This window comes from Rhincodon typus, chromosome 17 (genome assembly GCF_021869965.1).
Source record: "Rhincodon typus isolate 14 chromosome 17, sRhiTyp1.1, whole genome shotgun sequence".
Classification (NCBI taxonomy): Eukaryota; Metazoa; Chordata; class Chondrichthyes; order Orectolobiformes; family Rhincodontidae; genus Rhincodon; species Rhincodon typus.
The window spans coordinates 30022343-30041125 of record NC_063348.1 but is presented as its reverse complement, the minus strand read 5'-3'; the positions used below and the strand labels follow the sequence as shown (position 1 = coordinate 30041125).

General features: G+C 36.2%; 1 protein-coding gene across 1 annotated transcript in view; it reads right to left on the bottom strand.

Moving 5' to 3' along the window:
• Positions 1 to 2319: 2319 nt before the first annotated feature.
• The window catches only part of pde3b (phosphodiesterase 3B), a 240619-nt gene continuing 224155 nt past the window's right edge, over positions 2320 to 18783 (bottom strand). Inside the window, exons 11-16 of the mRNA XM_048607335.1 lie at positions 14050 to 14163; positions 13109 to 13308; positions 7217 to 7420; positions 5449 to 5610; positions 4865 to 5123; positions 2320 to 3938 (exon numbers count right to left, since the gene is read on the bottom strand). Coding sequence (XP_048463292.1) covers positions 3694 to 3938; positions 4865 to 5123; positions 5449 to 5610; positions 7217 to 7420; positions 13109 to 13308; positions 14050 to 14163 — 1184 coding nt within the window. The 3' untranslated portion in view covers positions 2320 to 3693. The remainder of the gene's footprint in view (positions 3939 to 4864; positions 5124 to 5448; positions 5611 to 7216; positions 7421 to 13108; positions 13309 to 14049; positions 14164 to 18783) is intronic.

The following is an 18783-nucleotide window of genomic DNA, read 5'->3' as shown; positions in this document are numbered from 1 at the left end:
TTTATCTGGAGAGCAGTTTGGTCTGAGAACCAGATTTGTGCCAACTGCGTGAACCTTAGGAATGTTTTGTGCTTATAAAGAGTGAGACAATGCGCAGGAACCCAACCCATCAGTGGCTTCCATTTTTCTAGGAATGCAGATATTTGAAATCATATTCCAGCAGCCCTTTTACAGAAATAACGTTCTTTCCTTGGAGTTGATGATTGCCTGTAGTTTTGTGAAGCGCCCATTGGTTCTACTAAGATCAAAAAAAAAAGTCCTTTCCTAACTTAGATCAATGTTGTTCCAGATCAGAGTCAGAAACAGACTACCATAGAGAACATTTGTTAGCAGTGTTCAACTATGTTCATGAAAGTGGAGAACTGGGTTGTTCTCTGTAGTACATTTGTGCATTTTAAGAGACTGGCTTTTGACAACCTTTTAGTTATGAACAGTCATCTAATCAATAAAATCTGGACGTTAAGAATTAATTCTGTGTTGCAAAAGTAATGTGTAGATGAAATAGATGCCACGAGTTAATCATTAAAAAGGTCTATGATTTTCAAATCTGAAAGCTGACTTTGGTTGATGGCTGAGGCAGATTTAATCAAAGCTAAGAGGAATTGATGGCTCAAAATAAAAATACGCCCATTAAATGGTGAAAGCCACCTTGCCAGTCTTGAAGCAAGCAATAAAAATTTCAGTAACTTGAAGAAAACCTTTTCTCTGCACATTTAAGCAGCAGAATGAGACCCTGAACTGAAAATAAGAATCAATAGAACACAATAATAAACTTCTCTGTACAGGTGATACATTTGCTGCTGATGAAATTAGAAAAATAAATCAATTGTGGCTACCATGAAGTTTGATTAAAAGGAAGGTATCATCTTCTAGAAGATGACTATTTTTGTGGCATTCTCGCAATTTGCATTTTTAAAAAATGAAGATGATTTTTAGGTGGAAAGCAGTAGAATTTATTATTTAGAATAATTTATCAACAGAACTGAATTAACTTTTTAAAAAAAAAGACAAACAAAATATCCACTGATTGGGGTGAACCACAAAACTGGGAAAATAAGACAAATAAAAAGTTTTCAAAAATGTTGCTTGTTACTATATATTTGTGTTCTATGATGTATCAGGCAATGCCAAAAGCAAATTGCTAACCAAATTTACTAAGTAAAAATGCAATCTCACAATCAATATTATCCTTTTGATACAGGGTTGATTACCTCAATTTCTGAACTCCATGAAGTAGTAACTATTTTCTTGAAAAGTGAAAAAGGGAGGTAAAAAATTAAACCAAAAGGACACAAAATACTCTCCACAGAGTTTTAAAAAAAATATATTTCCAGAGCGAGAACAACTTTAGCAAACACAAGGCAAGAAATTGACGCAAATTGTACCATATTACTGTTTGTTTAAAAATGCTGTAAGTTAACCACTTGGTAGGCAGTATTTTAAAAATCCACTGAAAACAATTATAAAAATTATATACTAATTTATAGAGCAACTAGATTGCTCTAACTACTGATAAATACAAAACAGAAAATGTAGCAGTTTTCTGTACTATTGTCTGAAAAACAAAAGTGTTTGCCTAGTCACATTTTAAAAATAAGTATTTAAACACAATCAAGATGCAAAATGTTTAAACACCAAGGTTGTCTGTTAGACAGACATTGCTACTAATATTGGACACGACAGAACAAATGTGTGCTTTTATATATATAATATACATATATATAAAAAAATGTGTATATATTAACATATATACACATACACACAAAATAAACAAGTATTTTAATGGAATAAATTACATACAGTATGTTGGGATGTGTTCATATTTTTAACATTTAGTGCACAGCTTATAAAAGATCTAACCACCATGGTTGGAGCATTCAGTTTACTCAACATTTCCTTCTTTTATCAATCAAGTACAGTACCTTTATATTTCTGCCTCTTCCTTGTTTTATCAATATTATCAGTCACGGGGGTAATGTACTCTGTTATGTAACATGCATATTATTGGCGCACTGACTTAAGATTTCTGATCTATTACAGACAATAGGACAAAGAGCATGGCATTCATTTCATGGCCAATGTGACAATTTGAGGTTTAGTGCGTCAACATTGTAAGTGGCTGAGAAAAGGCACACAAACACATTGTTGCAGAAATTAAGGAGTGATAAAATGCTCCCATGGCTATGAGAAACCTTATTCCTGCTGACAGTGATGAGTTGAAATCTCTTGCTATTCATGGTATTTACAGACCTACTACTCGCATCATCCGCAAAAGGTATATAAAATGCATTTTGATACAATCCATTATTAATACAAACATTTTCAGATGAATTAATTTTTTATATAATGTAGGCATTCTGTGCATAACTAAAAACACTTGTTTGGTATTAAAAAGGTGCACAACCATTCCAGTAGCTATTTGTACAGTCTGCATAAGAAAATTACATACCTGCAGCCTAAACTAACTTACAAATATTGTGTAAAAGCTGTACATGCATCTTCTTTGCAACCATATTTACACTGGATGAGTTTGCAGATAAATAGTTCTGAGTAGGTACGATGCCCTTGTGGAATGTCTAGAGTTTCTACTGTGAAAAAATAGAACTACATACTATATGTATGACATACTCCAACATATTGAAATCATATTGGCAAGTATTTTACTACATTTTCAAGGTATACTGATTGCAATACACAGTAACCTTTCAGCCTCACGATGTGCAATAACCAACGCATATTATTAGCAATGTGGATATATAAGTGAGAAAGTCTGTGTATGGTATGTGACATGAAAGACCAGATGAATTTCCCAAACAAAAGTAGACTCAAAATAACATGTTAATTACATCAACTGTTTTTTCTTTCAACCTGCATAATTTCAATGGCATTGCTTCATGTATCTTAGCATGGATCCTGAGTTGCAGTGAGAAGAGAACTATAACATTAAAAATCCCTTCATCATTAACATTACTCCACTGTTCTATTACAGAACAATTATGTTCGGGCAAACTGAAATGCTTGGCCACTGTGCATTTCTGGTTACTTCCAGCACAAGAAAGGCAAAACCTAACAAGGCAAATTGTACATTAAAAAGCATCAAAAAAAATGATGCAGCTAGAATTTTTAGTCACTAACATTCTTTTCTGCAGTCAAATAATGAGACAAGGATTCTACACGGATTTTACCTGCATTAAAGCAGATACTTTCAGAGAAAAAAAAATCAGGGGCCCTTACAACAAGGCTCTTTACTGAAGTGCTCCATTCTGAATTGCTACAGACACAAATCCATAATTTTCAAGTCCACCTGATATAGATGCTGGACATCTGATACGTGCTTAACGTCCACCTTCTTCCTTACTAATGGAACACAGTAAACTTGTAATTCACTTTGGTAACAGCAGTTGCTAAGCTGAAGTTTTTGCAACATCCTCCAGTACCACATGGAAACTGAGCACTCTTCATTCTGAAAGGCAGCATCAACATGAAAACATTTGGACACCACAGGGCACAAGGGCTTTGTTCCAGGGTATACACGAATTTTTCCATGGGTGAAAGTGCATATGAGTGGGATTCTGCTGAGTGCTAGAATCCTCTCACAGTATTAAGGCCTTTTAACAAAGAAGTATATCAGTCTCTGGTATCAGCAGAGTGAGGCTTTAATATATTGTTTAATTAGCACTGCATCTTCTCTTCTCAGCACTGTCTCTCCTCCCCTTGTTGTCTCTCTTCCTCTTCATCTGCTTCTTCAATTACCTGGATTTCATCTGAAGTTTGAGGTAAAGATGCGTTATCTGTTTGTTGTATATTTAACTCTGACTTGCATTGCTGTTCATGTTCCTCCTCTTCAATGACTTTCTTCCACAGGTTATGATTTTCTGTGAGGTGATGCAAAATCGGGCAGAAGATTCTCCGCCTTCCTTTTCTTTTCTTCCCCTGCCCTACAAGTAAAAAGGCAAATTAAAAATGCTAAATGTTTTTGCCGTCATTGTTACTAACCAAAATTAGTGTATATATTTTCTACATTCGTTGTTCTTGATCTACTTGCACTCAATAAAATCCATATAACTTATTTGGAACAATTACAAACAGACTACTTTAACAAGTTTGGTAACAGTAACAAGCCACAATGCATATACAGTCATAGAGAATGTACAGCATGGAAACAGACCCTTTGGTCCAACTCATTCGTGCCGAATAGACATCTTAAATTAATCTCGTCCCATTTGCTCGCATATGGCCCATATTCTTCTAAACTCTCCTAATCATGTATCCATCCAGATGCCTTCTAAATGCTGTAATTGTACCATATGATACAACTTCAACTTAGATAACCAAATTTCCGACAAGGTGAAGCCTTATTTGTCACATAGAAAAATGTAGCATTGTTTTAAATAAACCTATTTGGATGTGTTATGAGATACTTCCTTGGATTTCTCATCCTGATGTGGAACTTGACCCTAAACGTATAGGTCCAAAGGTACAAGATTCTTAGGAGGCTTGACAGGGTGGATGTGGAGAGGCTGTTTCCACTTGTGGGAGAGTCTAATCTCTAAAATCTAAAGATCATAATCTCAAACTAAGTGGTTGCCCATTTAAGATACACAAAGAGGAATTTCTGCCCTCAGAGGGTAGTGAATCTGTGGAATTCTTTACTGCACAGAGGTGTTGAAGATAGGTCATTAAGTATACAAGACTGACAGATTTTTAATTAGGAAGGAATCAAAGATTATATGAATAAAATACTGTGACTGAATCCAAATATTTTATGTGAAAGCAACATGCTCTAACCATCTAACTAACAGTACACTACAAATGTAGCGTTTATGTTCACCATTGTTCAGAATTTAAAAGTTAAAATACTTACTTGTTGGAATATCAAGGTCCTCATCATCTATTTCATCTTCAGTTTCTAAATCTTCTGCATCATCATCATCCTCACCACATTCTGGATCAGTATCATCATCATCCACCCACTGACCTGGTAGTAATCCTGCAGCAGCATAGGAATTACACAGGGGACCTACAATATGTGTAATGAAAGATTCCTGCAGCTTAGCTAGCTGAGGCGAAGACCGGTCCATGAAAGGGCTAATGGGTAACCCAAGACTTGCTTCTTCATCTCCCTGTATAGCATAAAATATTATCAGAAATCTTCCAGTATTAAAATATGAATCCCTTTAATCCTATGGCAAAATTTGTGATGAACCTCAAGTTGAAAGTAGCAATTTGTGAAAGATTATTACAAATCTATTTACTTTCTATTAATTGCTTTTGTACCACACAATAAAAATACACAGACTCTAGAAATCAAATGGTCACTATTAGTGCAATACAAAACTTAAATGCAGTAATCCATTTAGAATGTAAAATCATTCATAATGAGGATAGACCCTGTGCTTCATAACATCCAGTATACATTTTCTTGAAGGAAAAAAAAACAACTGAAACCTGCTCATAGAATTCATTGACAATGCCTTCTGTCCACTGCAGATGCAACTCCCTCATCTTTGCAGGGCCATTGATATCGGCCAGTTTTATGCACACCTGGCACACTAACAGGCGATCGTTCTCATTGGTCCAATCAATTCCTGGATTATTGACTTCATTTACCTGCTTCGAGACAGCAAACAATGCCGGTATAACTTTCCACAGCTACAATTTATCACTGCATTCTCAAAATGTAAAATATAACAGGCATTAAATAGACAGCAAAACGTTTTTGGAACACGGTGTTTTTTTAAAATATTTTTGTCTTACAGCATTTGTCACTAATTAGATAAAGGCTATTGAACACTTTCTCAATGTTCTACAAAGTAAACATAAAACCTGGTATGGGTGCACAGCATTTAGAACAGATGGCCCCAGGTTCAATTCCTGTTCAGCGTTGGATTAACTGATCTCTTAATAAAACATCTTAGTAACAGTCTTAGCAATTAGAGGGGAATATGAACCTAGAGTTTCCACTCATGATCACTAACCATTTTATCCAATCACAACGGTGATGTGGATAATGAACAAGGCCAAGATTTGACTCAGCGGCACTAGCTTTTACAGGCAAATAGTGCAACTAACTTCATCAGCTTAAGTTCATACGTAAAGAACAGTCACTTCTCAAGATAAGAGAAAGATGATGACTTGCAACAAAGCACAGCAACAATCATCACCCTTCAAACTGACGGGAAGAAAAGCACAACAGCATTGGCAAAAACAGAAGAGACTATAGACATCAACTTTTCCAACAAGGTTCGAAACTCAATGGTCTGGTTCTTCTAAGAAGCTGTTCTTTTAAGAAGCTCTTCTGCTATAAAGCAGCAATCATTTTTGAAATGCTGTTCCACTCAAACTTTCCACAAAGTCGACGCTGTGCAGCAATTCATGCTGGATGTTTCACACCCTGCCATCCCAATAATGACTATCTGGGTTCTGTCGGAATGCAGTAGAGTCAGAGAAGTCGAAACACTTTACAGCAATAGCTGCAATATGCTAAGCTTAAATGTCCTGCCTGAATATTAGGAAATGGGTGAGTGGATGAATAAGTGAATGGGTCCAGTAGCAAGGTGCATGCGTCAATGGGTAGTTGGGTGCTGGGATATTGTCAGGTCTAGTTATAGGAGTCATGGGATGGTAGTGTGGATAGTTGGATTCTGTTGGGGATTAGTCAGCGTGTTAAACGTGCTAGTTGTGTATTTTTAGGGGGTGGAGATTAAGTTTTTGGCAATTGGGAGAGACAGTGGTTGGGAGTGCAATCACAGGGTTGGTCAATGGTGAGTGGTGGGACGGCTGGGGTGTGTAGGTGGATGCCAGTTCTGTAGTTAACAAGCAGTTAGACTAGATTTTTCATGTCTAACATTTCCTGAGTAACAATTCAGGTACATACATTCAAACCATCTGAAGTCTCCGACTCAGAATCAGAAACAATTGCAGGCAATCCCACAGACTAGAAGAATTGCCCATAAGTTGAACTTCTTATGCAATATTGATGAAGGTTACCAAGGGGTTCCTAACATGCATGTCCAGTCTTATGTTCAGCCTCTGCTGATCGGGCCTTGGAAGATTTGAGGCAATATATGTACTTTGTTTTAATATAATCAATACATTCTCCATTGTTCTGATCTGACTTGTAAATATTAAATAAAATTTGATTGCCTTTACGAAATATGTCAAATAAAAGATGGCATGGCTATTTTGTCAATTAGGACAGCCCTGCCTTACAAACCTTTGAGTTAAACTCAGCAAGGAAGTCAAAATGCTTTTTCAAATCAGTCGCAAGGATTGCTTCAATCACCAAGAAACGAAAACGTTTGAACTCAACATGATCCAGATTTGCCAAGAAGTTGAACTCTGAACTGGACATAAACAAGTTCCATGCAGCGGCAGAATGGTGATTCTCCAAGACAGATCTGTCATTATAAAGGACAGCCTAAAAAAAAGAATTGAAAGAATAAAATTTTAGAATTACATAAAAAAACTCAAAAGTGTAACTACTACAACTATAAGCATTCAAATATCATACCCTAACATCAAGAGTTACCAATTACCTCTTAAGAGTGCACGTCTCCAACCTTCAAAGAGGAAAAAGATTTCAATATAACATTTAGTTTCAGCAGTTCTAACTTGGCCCTATGTGTATATGTGTATGTATTATATATATATATTTTAAAAATGGAGTTACCTTACTCAGAATTGCAAATATGGAACATAGCATTCAGCATAAGTAGGAGATAGGCCAAAATGAAATGCAGGCTTATTATGTGGGAAGATTTTTGTCAAAATTAACCATATTTTCAGGTAAAAACACATCCCTATCAACTGCAGTATTGAGTAGGCGAATGTTAAAAAACATTTTCGCCACATGAAAATGACTGAGTTGCAAGGAATCAACTGCACCACTGCCTAGAAGAACCATTTTTTGACATATAACCATACATATTAGAATCAAATGTGGGCCACTCAGCCCCTCAAGCTTGCTCCACCATTGAATAAGATCATGGCTGATCTGATTATTTAACATTTCCCCCTACTGGTGATAACCTTTCATCCTCTCCTAATCAAGAAACAATCTACCACTGCCTGAAAAAAACATTCAAAGACTTTGCTTCTAACTCAGGAAGGGAGTTTCAAATACCATAACCATCAATGAGAAAAAGTTTGTCCTTAAGCTTGGCAATCGACCCAGTTCTAGATTCTTCACATCCACACTGTCAAGACACTTCAGGATTATCTATGTTTCAATTAAATCATCTTTTACTCCCCTAAACTCCAGCAGATAGAAGTCTAGCCTGTTAAACAGTTTTCCACGAAACAACTTGTCCTTTCCAGATATCAGTCTTGTAAATCTTCTCTAGAATGCTTCATTTGCATTTATTTCCTTTCTTAAATTAGGAAACCAATACTGGGTGCAAGTACAAGTACTCTAGATCTGGTCTCACCAACGCTCTGTGAAACTGAAGTATAACTTCCCTACTTTTGTATTTGATTGCCCTTGCAATAAACAATAGCATTCTTTTCTGAGTTACTTGCTCCACTTGCATACTAGGCTTCTGTATTTCACACACTAGGACACCCATATCCCATATCCCTTGGCATCTCAATGCTTTGCAATCACTTTTTCAAAAATCTTTATTGTTTATGGGAAAATTAACAATTTCACATCTTCTTCATTGTAGTCTATTTGTCATACCTTTGTCCATTCACTTGTATCCCTTAGTTGTTTCATATTCTCTTCACAACTTATTTCCCTATCTTTATGCCATCAACAATTTAAGATTAGGACAGGTTTTTCCTTTCAGGGGTATAAGCTGGTTTTGTATTGTGTTCAATATTTCTTTAATATTTCTTTAAACATCCTCCATAGTTCTCCCACTGTTTTACCCACTAGCAGATTTCCTCAGCATATCATGGACAGTCTCTGTCTCATCTGGTTAAAACTGGCTTTATCTAAACGTAAAACTCAAGTAGCTGAGTTTTAGTTTTCACTTTTGGCTTTCAAATGTTGCACTGAACTCAATCAAGTTATGATCACTGTTTCACCAATGTTCATGCACAATTAGGTTACAATCAAATCCAGCTCATTACTAAATCAAACATTGTTTGTCCCCTTGTTGCATCCAGGACACACTGCTACAGGAAATCATCCTGGACACACTCCAGAAATTTACCACCTTTCTGATAGGTGCTTGTCTGCTTCTCCCATTCGATGTAAATTAAAATCCCCCAAGTGGTACTACTGACTTTGCTACGCACTTGCCTGTTTTATGCATATGTACAATCTCGTACTTCAGAGCAGCTACCAGGGGCCCATATACAATACCCTATTGAAGTTTTAGATCTATTACTGTTCCTCAGTTGTACCCAATCAATCTTAACTGAATGCTTTGCCCTCCCTATCACCGAAGCAATTTTGTTTCAAACCAGTAAGGCTAGTTCCTTGCCAATCCTGTAAACCTTACAACCGGCTATATTCAGTTCCCAATCCCGACCATCCTGCAGCCATTTCTCAGTAACAGCAACTATATCCAATTTCAATTTTTGCCTGCAGCTCATTTACTTTGTTCCTTACACTCCATGCATTTGTACATAGAACTCCTATTTTGGGCCATACATTGTATCCTGTCCCTCAGCAATCATGCTTAATGCACATGTTTAATATTTCCTTCTTTAGGTTTAATCAATACACTTCTGATAGTTCTGTCATTCCCTGCTATACTTGAAGTAGAATTCGTGACCGTTTCTTTCCTCTCTGTCTTGGATTCTGAAACTACATTGACTCCCCCCAAGCCCTCCCCTCCATTTACTAATTTAAAGTCCTTGAGCCATGGCGTTTAGCCTTTCCACTAGGACATTGGTCCCAGGTCCATTCAGGTGGAGTTGAATATAAGTATTGAAAAGATTAATTAGCTTTTAGAAAATACATCTTATTTATTCTGTCATCAAAATCTGAAATTTGCAAAAATTATAATACACTGAAAAACTTCCTGGCCAAGACCTTGCAGTCAACAATAATGTGACAATATTTACGACAGCTACTCAAAGATCCAAAAATTTCTGTTCATCTAATGATTAAGAATTTCATAAGTCCTAAAGTTAGTTAAAATTTACAGTATTTTGATTCTTCTGTTCAACTACATGCAGTGACTATCTTTCAGTTTTTAAGCACTTCACAGACAGACAATGAAATAAAAGGTTTATATACATACTTGGGATTCAGGCAGAAGCTGACATATCATAATAATAGTCAAAAATAATTTGACTATACATAAAGTTATGAACTGTGCATCATAATAGAGAAATCTGACATTCCTCAAGTATAAAGTTAGTTTTTCAGGGCAAAAGTCATTCAGCAATAGTTAACTCAGTTCATCTTACAAGTTCAGTTGTACACCATTCAAAATGGCAAAAAAATTTTGGATGGGTTTTATCTGAGATCTGAGACACTAGAAGAAGAGGTCTACATCAGTTCAAGCGACTTCTTCAGATTTTAAGCTGCAGGAAACTCAACAGCACATCAGCAGAACAGCAGGGCATCACTGACAAAACTTTTTGGATTTGTGCATTCGATATCAGTTGTGCTGATGACAATAACTTCTGTCAGCCTTACAGCTGTAATTATGGCAAGCATTGATAGATTTTGCAGTTATAATGGCAAAACAAGGCCTATGCCTTGATTCAGTATTTTTAAAATCCACTATTCTTAGAATAATTATTGTTAATTGTGGTTAAGTGTTAACGCAGCACCCACAAAGATTAGTCACAAATCTCACGCTGAAAATTACAAATATAGTACTAACTAAATACAGTCTAATGGTTCAGTTCTTCAGCTCTCCATCCAAACTATATAAGGCTGTAATTCGATCTTTGACTGGATATAGTCAAACGATTGACAAATAAAACAAAAAAGAGGAAACATTTTATAAAAGGAAATTACTGCAGATGCTGGAAATCTGAGACAAGGACAGAAAATGCTGGAGAAACTCAGCAGGTCCAGCAGCATCTATGAAGAGAAAAATAGAGTTAATGTTTCTAGTCCGATATGACCCCTCATCAGGAAATAGTCCACGTTACATTTTGAAGGCCCTATAATGATCAAAAATGACGCAAATGAATGTTAACTGACTGCACCAATTTTAAAGCTATTGAAATTTAAATGCAACAAAGTTGTTTTATAGAACAATGTCATTTCAAAACAATAGTACAATTACTTCCCTCATACAAGTCATTGATTTTTTGTAACTAATTGCGGCCCCAGCACTGATCCCAGTGGACTTCATTAATTACAGGTTGCAATCCTGAAAATGCCCCCTTACCCCAACTTTGTCTTCTATTAATTACCCAATCCTCTATATATATTAAAGACTACACCTAATAGCATGGGCTGTTATCTCATTAAGTAGCCTAATGTGTTGTATCTTATCAAATGCTTTACGAAACACAAGTGTATTCACTACTCCTTCTTTATCTATCCTACCTTGTAACTTCTTCAACGAATTCTAATAAATTTGTCAAGCATGAATTCCTTTTCATGACATTATGCTTACTCTGATTATATTGTGTATTTCTAAATGCTCTGCTATTACATGATAGTCTCTAACATATATATAACCGACTCTAAAATTTTCCTAACAACAGATGTTAAGCTAACTGGTCTATAGTTTACCTGTTTATTTATCCGCTTCACTTTTGAAAAAGATACTCACACTAGAAGTTTTCAAATCATCCAGCACTTTTCCAGAATTGAAGGATCCTCAGAAGATTACTACCAGAGCAGCAACCATCTCTATGAAGGTACATTATTTTTAATATTCTGGGATGTGCCCTCTCAGGTACAGAGGACTATTCAACTTTTAGCCCCATTAGTTTCCCCTTGTACTTTCCCTCGAATGATCCTTCTGGTATTTACTTCCTCAATACCTCCATCACATTTTGCCCTTTTCTTTGGCATGCCATTTGTGTATCCTATCATGAAGATTGACGCAAAGTATTCATTCAACTCCTCACTCATTTCCCGGTTCTCCGCTATTATGTCCTGGACTTATCCTCTAAAGGGTCTATGTTCATTTTGGACTCTCTTCCTTTTCAGATATTTAAAGAAGCTTTTGCTGCCCATCTTGTATTACTTATAAATGTATCCCCAATATTTACTTCCTTCCCTTCTGTATTTTTTTGACCATCTTTGGTTGGTTTTTAAAACTCTCTCAATTCTCTGGTTTCTCTGTAACTAATCTTTGCCACACTGTCTGTTTTCTCTTTCATTTTGATACTATCCTTAATTTCACTGGTTGACCAGGTTTTGCTTTCTTCCTCAGTAGATAGATCTTTGTTCTGAACCATGAAATATTTTCTTAAATGTCTGTCATTGTTCCTCAACCATCTTTGCTGCTAAACTCCTTTCCAAGTCAACTTCAGTTCATTCTGCCTTCACTCCTTTGTAATTACCCTTATTTAAATTTTGCACCATTGTTTCTGACCCAAGTTTCTTCCTATCAAACTGCATATTAAATTCTACCAGGGTATGGTCTCTGTTTTCTGGGGGATCTTTTACTCGGAGGTTATTTAATAAGTCTACCTCATTGCACATTACCAGCTCCAAAATATCCTAATCCCTGCTTTGGATGTGCTGTCATCAAAGATTACTGAAGCTGAAATAAATTGACAATTTACACCCCACTGGGAAAAATACCAGTGCAGAGAAACTAGGGCTCATAGAACCTGGCTCCAGCAATGAAGCTTTGCCTTCAGGAAGGGTGAAGAGAGGAGAAATTGGCCAAAAAACAAAACACAACTGGAGGAAAACATCCACTCTTCCTGCTATAAACAACTGAAGCCTTACACGTTAACAAAGCAGACCTCAAACCTATTGCTGGGAAAAACATTCACTACTGAGTTCCACAGTCTACAAGTATAAAATATTTAACTGGGCTAACTGGTAAGCTTGAATTTACGATGTAATTGTTCAGCAGCAAATATTTTGATTGAAGGCGCTGACTAATTTGTTATCAGCAAAGTCATGCACACAGTTAAGAATCAAGCAATTAAGTATTTTTAAAACTATATGCCTGCAACATTTAATCAAATAATTAATTATGTAACCATTTTAGTTAAATCCACTTACTTGGGGTGCATTTGTTGCTACTAAAAATGCATTTGTACGTCCAGGATGATCATAATCATGCATGGCAGCGGCAACGTAAAGTGCCATTAACTCCAGGGCTGGGATGTTTGACGCAAGACAGTTACAGCTATCATCAGAAATGGCACAACTTCTGGAACACATGTAGGCAACCCGGCCTGGTGATATTCCGCTATCAGAATCTAAGAAACATTGAATTTTGAAACAATTATTTTAATGTCAGTTTCTTAGAAAGTTTGCAGTTTTTGTTTTCCTGTCATGACTTGTAAAGGCTAACATCTAGTCCACTTTGTAAACCACAAAATGATCATCTATCAAACTGGCGAACTCCAACATCAAAGAATCGTATAATATGGGCATAAGTGGGGTGGGAAAGAGTGAAAATGACATTACTGAATAAAGCCCGATATATCATTTGCTCCTAAATCTTCTGACACATTTTCACTGTTTCCATCTTCTAAAAATTTCAAACGAACATTCAACAGAAAGCAACAGGGCACTCAGAACAATGGAAGAGGCATGTCCTGCTAATTATTAATGACATCTATTCTTCTAAAAGACATAACACAAATGAAACAGAGGCTATAGATTTCAGGACACCATCTTACAAGTTCTGTTAAATATTCCTACACACAAAATGTTTGCAAACTAATTTTTTGATTATACAACACATCAAACTGACATGCTAACAAAGCAATCTGAATTTTCATAATTAAGAAAATGGGATATGACAAAAATTGTGTGTTTTAAAAATATATTTGCAGTCATGTTGTTTTAAAATGCTTAAGTAACAGTGAAGCATTGTACATAATAGATGAAAACCACATCAGCATAACAAACGAACAGTACAGATTAACTTTGTAACTTTGTCTATTCCAGTGTATAAATGATAATAGCTCTATTGAAACAGTGCAAGCATGTACCTGTATCACTTCCCATTACATGATCATTGTTTATTTGCTGGAATCCTGGAATAGGTCGAGTAGTTAAGTACCAAACAGCATGAAGCACATCAGTGGCATGGACACGATTGTGGTCTATTCAAAATAGTGAAACATGACAAGACAACAGGTGGAGTCAAAAACATATTCTCTCTTTAATTTCCTTTCTCTTTAAAAGGAGCATCTGCCCTATAAAAAGGTTAGGGAAAAAATCTCCTTTATTGATAAACTCAAATGATCATCAGTTATTGCATATCATAATACATCATTGCACTTGCCATCTACCATCTCATATTTTCCCATTAACCCTCAATCCCTGTCCTATCCATCATGCCGCTAATACTTTTTGCTTCACCCAGCACACTCCCAGCCTCACCTACCTCAAAATCTTTCCCTAGTGCTTCGCTTTGGATAAAAACAACTCATGCTGAGAAATTTCAAATTAGAGGTATGGTTATACTTGTAATAGTTTGCCCAAACCTTAGTCTTCTTGTAGAAACTACGGTAGAGGATAATCAGCAGAATATCCAACCATTAAGGACAGACTAAATTCTGCCCTCAGTGTGATTTTCCATATTATCCCTCTTGACCCTACACCTCAGGCATGCACATGTCTCACATATGTCTGTAAAATGCACTCCTGTTCAATTAAATGTAGTCTATCAATAATGATACATGCTTTGTCTGTCCAGATTGTTTGACTAATTTAAGGAGTGCATCTATTGTTCCATTTATTTGGTTGATGGTATCTTGTACACAAGGAGAGATATGACATGCATGGAGGACTGGATAATGCACAGGCTTTTGCCAACATTTGATGGTAGTGACAAGGTTGGTGGAGAACAAGAGCAGAAAATGGTAAGGGTTGTCCAAAGTTACCATATCTGGAAACTACTTTTGGGAGGTTTGGAATGAGATTAATAGAAAAGGTAGATGAAATAGGATACTTATGGAAGGCCAGGAACAGGATGGAAAAAAAGAAATGATATGGGAATGAAATGGCATGAGATGATGGAATTGGTAAGGTGAGGTATAAAATTGAAAATTCACTAGATTTGAATGAAAAAAAATACAGAAAAGCTAATTTAAAACAATAAGTACTGACTTTATGGACAAGGATGATGATAATACTTTGTATCATCCTGGGCTTCTACAGTGGGCATGCCACCACTAAATCTCATTCAAGGAAGCAGTTATAATGTTGCTGCAACGCCTGTGTCCTAAGCAAGGACTTTGTCCAGGAATAAGTTTGATATTTAGATAGACGCCTTCTCCAAGAATGGATGCTGGTTTCAAGGAAATGATATTAAGCTCTTTAGATGTAATCTTGCAAAACAAAAAAGCAGATCCTAAATAGAATTGCATATTCTTCTAACAATGGAAAGACTCTTGACAAAACAGATATTCAAATTCTTAGGCTTGTTTTTACACTTGGACAGCTTTACTTAACTTTCTCTAAAGTAAGAAGTCTTCAGTCTGTTGGGAAGTTTTTGGTGAAAGGTCAAGTAACTTGGAAAATAGCCATAGACCAATAGGTCTCTCTATCAAAAGGAAGACAATTGGTTATATATAGTTGGAGGGGCAACACTCTGCAAGCATGAGGTAAGGTGAGTAGGCAAGCCTTCATGAACTACCAGTGCCAGTACAGAGATTGAACCTGTGCTCTTGATGTCATTCTCCTTCACACACCAGCTATCTAGGCAATAGAAGTAACTCCTCCCAAACTTGAAAGTGTTTTTGTGAAAGAGAAACTAGAAATCCTACATTTAAGAAGCACCACTACAACAGATATTTACTTGACTATAGATGCTTCGCGAGTAATATCTCAATATAAGCGGAAAGAAAAATATATTACATTTTAATATTGCAATAGTGTTCAGCACAAATCTGTAAAAAAACTGCATTTGGCACTACTCACGTGGGGCTTAACAGACAATTACGTTTGCATTTTGAAAAATGCACATTTACTTGCAGCAACTAAGGAACATTCTACAAACACCATGTACTGATAATTCTATGTAAACTGCACTGGAAAATCAAACTTTCCGACAACTCTACGATGATACAATTATAAATTTTCTTCTACTGCTGTAAAATAGAAATATTTTGATTTTAGTTATGTTATTAGGGGATTTCATCGTTCGCTGGAGGAAAATTTTGGAGGTTAGGGAGAGAGCAGAGCTTTCTGTCTAAATAAGGTAACTAATTGTAAATCTCTTGCTCTTGCATCAGAAACAAAAGCAGGAAATGACATGATTTTATTCACGTTTTTAAAGATTGTTTACATTGTAACAAAGTACAACATGTCAATGCTAAGTGGCATACACTGGGCACAGGATAACAGATAATGGATTAAAAATCTGCACATACAATGTCTAAGAAATTGGACTTCCTGTTATTATGGTCTAGTCATGTATCTGTGCCAGTCTTATTACTCAGTTACATTTTCCAGAAGTGTCCAAACTAAGGTACTAATTAAAAACAAGGCTATATCTTTCGTAATTGTGCGATTAGATTTGTATGATTACATTTACCTACTGAATTGTCTTTTATGCATTTGAATTCCCTCATTAATGTTCTTACATGAAGACCTCAGCCTCTCCTAAAAGCTTGGCTTGGACTTCATATTTTTTTCCAAAGGTGTGTTTTTCTGCTAACAGAATGAAAATACTAGTTTCAATATGTACATTGTACCTAACTTTCCAGGATATATCAGCACCACTACATCAATTGTACCAATCAAATATATTCCCTGTAAGTCTCAATACTCCATATTCAGTTGTTTTGCAGACTTGAGAAAGATTGTTTTTCAGGTACTATTTGCACCAAGTGCTTTTACTTAAAGAGAACAGAAGTCATGTCAAAGCAAGAAAAAAAAATCACAGAATGGTTACATATCAGCTACAGCAGCTTTTGTTTTCTGCTTTGTAAGCTTTGGGAAGTTCACAGAACTGTGAATGCCTTTTCTCATCTTCAACTTTAAAATGCATAAATCTAAATCCAAAAATATCACTTAATAATTAAAATTTTATTTCATTCAAATTTATACACATTCTATTTGCTCAAGTTTAACAAAGCGACCAATGTCTTTTCTTGTTCCAATCTCATTTTTATTTGAAGAAAAGAGATAAACCAATGTGAAAGGATGAGAAAAAAGAAGCACATTGAAGCTGAGAAGACCTCTTACCTCTGCGAATGGGTATGTGGTGGTGGAGGGACTGTATGGTCAAGGATGAGGCAAATGAACGCAGACTAATGGGGTAGGAGGAGATAAAAAAGTGGGAAAGAGAAATAGGTAGAGGATGTGATGGGAATGTGAGGAGAGAAATGCTAGGAAAAGGAGAAAGAAAATAAACCAATGGTAGCAAAATGTTCCTTGCAACTATAACCAAAAATTGCATCCTGTCATCATCCATGGTTCCCGCCACAACAATACCAAGCAACTCACTACCTTCTATTTCAAAGGAAACCAAGGACAGATGAGACAGTACGAAATAAAAACCGAAAGAATTGCAGATGTTGTAAATCAGAAACAAACACAAATTGCTGGAAAAGCTCAGTGGGTCTGGCAACATCGGTGAAAAGAAATCAGAGTTAACATTTTGGGTCCGGTGTTCAGAGGAAGGGTCACCAGACCTGAAACGTTAACTCTGATTTCTCTGCACAGATGCTGCCAGACCTGCTGAGCTTTTCCAGCAATTTCTAAGTTTGTTATCGATGAAGCAGTGGCTGAAGACAAAAACATCTGAAAGCGTCTCAAAACTTTTTGTCTGCAGAGGAATCAAGTACATGCTGTAATGTGAAGTGGCAAAGTCACCGCAGCATGAAAAACTGGAAATTATAGCACATTGTATGATCTTCAGTGAAAGACAAATGCTTCTAGACTACTTCAAATGGGTGAAATTATTACTATGAAGTGGGTAGAAACATGAGTATTGCTTTCTATTCCCATCAAGAGTGCAGATTAATGCATTCGTATAAAATCACCAAAGTGCACTGAGCATTTCAATGTGTTAGTTTTTCATACAGTTAACACGTGTTAAAGTATGAAACAAATTCTAACAGCAGACAGATCTTTAACATTAGACAAAGAACTGCTTACGCCAAAGATTCGTCAAGTTAACTCAAAATGTTAACTCTTTTTTTCCCACGGATGCTGGCAGACCTACTGAGTGTCTCCTGCAATTTCTGTTTTTGTTACAGACATGTTCTTCTTGGCTTACATACATCATTGGCAGGAAAGCCTCAACAACAGGCCAAAGTGTTACTACCCATAAACTAAGGGTGCCATCTAAAATGTTTTGTTCATAATCTATAAAAGGCAAAGTTAGTCAGTCTCAGTCATTCAAATCAAGTTAACATGAGGGGGTACAGGATATTTTGATTTCTTAGTGTTCTCTGTCAAATTTGGATTCTAAACACAGAAGTATGATGTCAAGGTGTCGATGTTGCACTGGGGTGGACAAGGTCAGAAGTCACACGTCACCAGGTTATAGTCCAGGTTTATTTGAAATTGCCTGACAAAGGGGCAGTGCTCCAAAAGCTTGAGATTTCAAATAAACCTGTTGGACCTATAATCTGGTGTCAGGTGACTTCTGACCTTATAACAAAGTAAGATCAGATTCATCTAAAATTTCAACAATTTGACACAATGAAACAGAAATTGGACAGTCATAAGTAGCTTCTATAAGTGTGTAATAGATCGAATGAATCTCA